At 53.0% G+C, this 1,914-nt stretch overlaps 1 protein-coding gene across 1 annotated transcript; it reads left to right on the forward strand.

The window, feature by feature from the left end:
• The first annotated feature begins 6 nt into the window (after positions 1-6).
• Positions 7-1,855, forward strand: H1-0 (H1.0 linker histone). Its single transcript, XM_006166237.2, has one exon. The coding sequence runs from the start codon at positions 127-129 to the stop codon at positions 709-711; it is 585 nt and encodes a 194-aa protein (XP_006166299.1). The 5' UTR covers positions 7-126; the 3' UTR covers positions 712-1,855.
• The last annotated feature ends 59 nt before the right edge of the window (positions 1,856-1,914 follow it).

The following is a 1,914-nucleotide window of genomic DNA, read 5'->3' on the forward strand; positions in this document are numbered from 1 at the left end:
GCCGGACTCCGCGCCGGCCTGTCAGTCGGCCGCCCGAGAGCACACGCCGCGTCGGACTTCGCTCAGCCTCCCACCGGGGCTGGCCCTCGGGAAGGCGCCTTCGGCAGCAGGACCAGGCAGGTGACCATGACCGAGAACTCCACGTCCGCCCCTGCGGCCAAGCCCAAACGGGCCAAGGCCTCCAAGAAGTCCACAGACCACCCCAAGTACTCGGACATGATCGTGGCTGCCATCCAGGCCGAGAAGAACCGCGCGGGCTCCTCGCGCCAGTCCATCCAGAAGTACATCAAGAGCCACTACAAGGTGGGTGAGAACGCCGACTCGCAGATCAAGTTGTCCATCAAGCGCCTGGTCACCACCGGGGTCCTCAAGCAGACCAAAGGGGTGGGTGCCTCGGGGTCCTTCCGGCTGGCCAAGAGCGATGAGCCCAAAAGGTCAGTGGCCTTCAAGAAGACCAAGAAGGAAGTCAAGAAGGTGGCCACGCCAAAAAAGGCAGCCAAGCCGAAGAAGGCTGCCTCCAAAGCTCCAAGCAAGAAACCCAAAGCCGCCCCAGTCAAGAAGGCCAAGAAGAAGCCGGCTGCCACGCCCAGGAAAGCCAAAAAGCCCAAGACTGTCAAGGCTAAGCCAGTCAAGACTTCCAAGCCCAAGAAGGCCAAACCTGTGAAGCCCAAAGCAAAGTCCAGCGCCAAGAGGGCGGGCAAGAAGAAGTGATAAGGCTTTCCTAGTGGACGCTCCTTCCTGTCTGTTTTCTGTAAATACCTTTCCCCACCCCTGATTCTCATCTGCAACCCCTAACCCTTTCTATTCTGAATTTCAAAGACAGAATTTGGATTCCTCAGAAATTGTGGGATGATTCCTTTTTATTTTTTTCTTAACCAGTTGTGCAAGAACGGCAACAACCAATCATCTCTGTAACGATGAGGATGTACTTACGTTTCATTTTGTCGATTTGCTATTAATCTCTATGGGTTTAGGGATCTGGGGGGGCTTGTGTGTGGGGGTTGTTTAATGATTTGTTTGCCACGAAAGTGGATGGGGAGGAGGGAACAGATCAAGACTGTTCTGGCCAGGAGAGAGGGAGCCCAGGAAGCTTAGGGTTTGTAAGAGATTCTGTAAGTGAGCTTCCTTTAAATTGGGCACCCCGGTGAGAGAAGCAGAACCTTGGGCTGGGGGGGGGAGAGGAGGGAGGTGGGAAAAAACCTGTCTGGGCTGATTTCTGCCTCCAGTGTGAGCAGAGCAGGGGGGGCTTGACCCATTCCTTCTCACTTCTCTTAGTCTGCCTTGTGGCCTCCCTATTGTCTTTGGGAAGAGGAAGGGGATCCAAGTGACCGTGGTTGGGGGCAGCTGTACCTTCTCTCTGGGTTGGGGGGCATTTCTCTAGGGCTTGGGCAACCTCTCTGTTGAAAGGGAGTGGAAACTTTGGAGGAAGGGTGGGGAGTCAGCCAGCCAAGTGCCTCAGTGTGCCCTCTTGAAATTGGGGTTTTTCCACACAATTAATGGGTTGTGTCCTTGGAGGACTCCCCCCCCTTATTTTTTGTTGTTCCTCCTGTACCAAGGGGTGGCTTGGCTTGGTCTGGTGGGACTGCAGCCCCACCACCAGCCTTTGAAAAGCCTTCCGGCTTTTTCCTTTGAGTCTTTTTCTAAGTAGCGGTAGATGGGTGGGGGGAGTGGGCAGCAAGGCACAGTGCAGTGGGTTTTGGATTTCAGTAGTTTTACCGAGGTAGGTTTGTGTGCATGTGTGTATATGTATATATACTCATCTAGGGCTAGTGCGTAACGTGTCACACCCGGGAGCTGGGAGAAAAAACCTGTACAGTTGTCTTTTTTTTTTTTAATAAAATAGGAAAATCGCGCACTTCAGCGTACGCCTCTTTTTTTTTTTTTTTTTTTTTTTAAAAGTTTTTTTTTTGCCGG

The sequence above is a fragment of the Tupaia chinensis genome, unplaced genomic scaffold (assembly GCF_000334495.1).
Source record: "Tupaia chinensis unplaced genomic scaffold, TupChi_1.0 Scaffold144197_2, whole genome shotgun sequence".
NCBI lineage: Eukaryota > Metazoa > Chordata > Mammalia > Scandentia > Tupaiidae > Tupaia > Tupaia belangeri.

Excerpts from the sequence above, each read along its gene's own strand:
- H1-0 (XM_006166237.2), top strand. The coding sequence starts at position 127 with ATGACCGAGAACTCCACGTCCGCCCCTGCGGCCAAGCCCAAACGGGCC.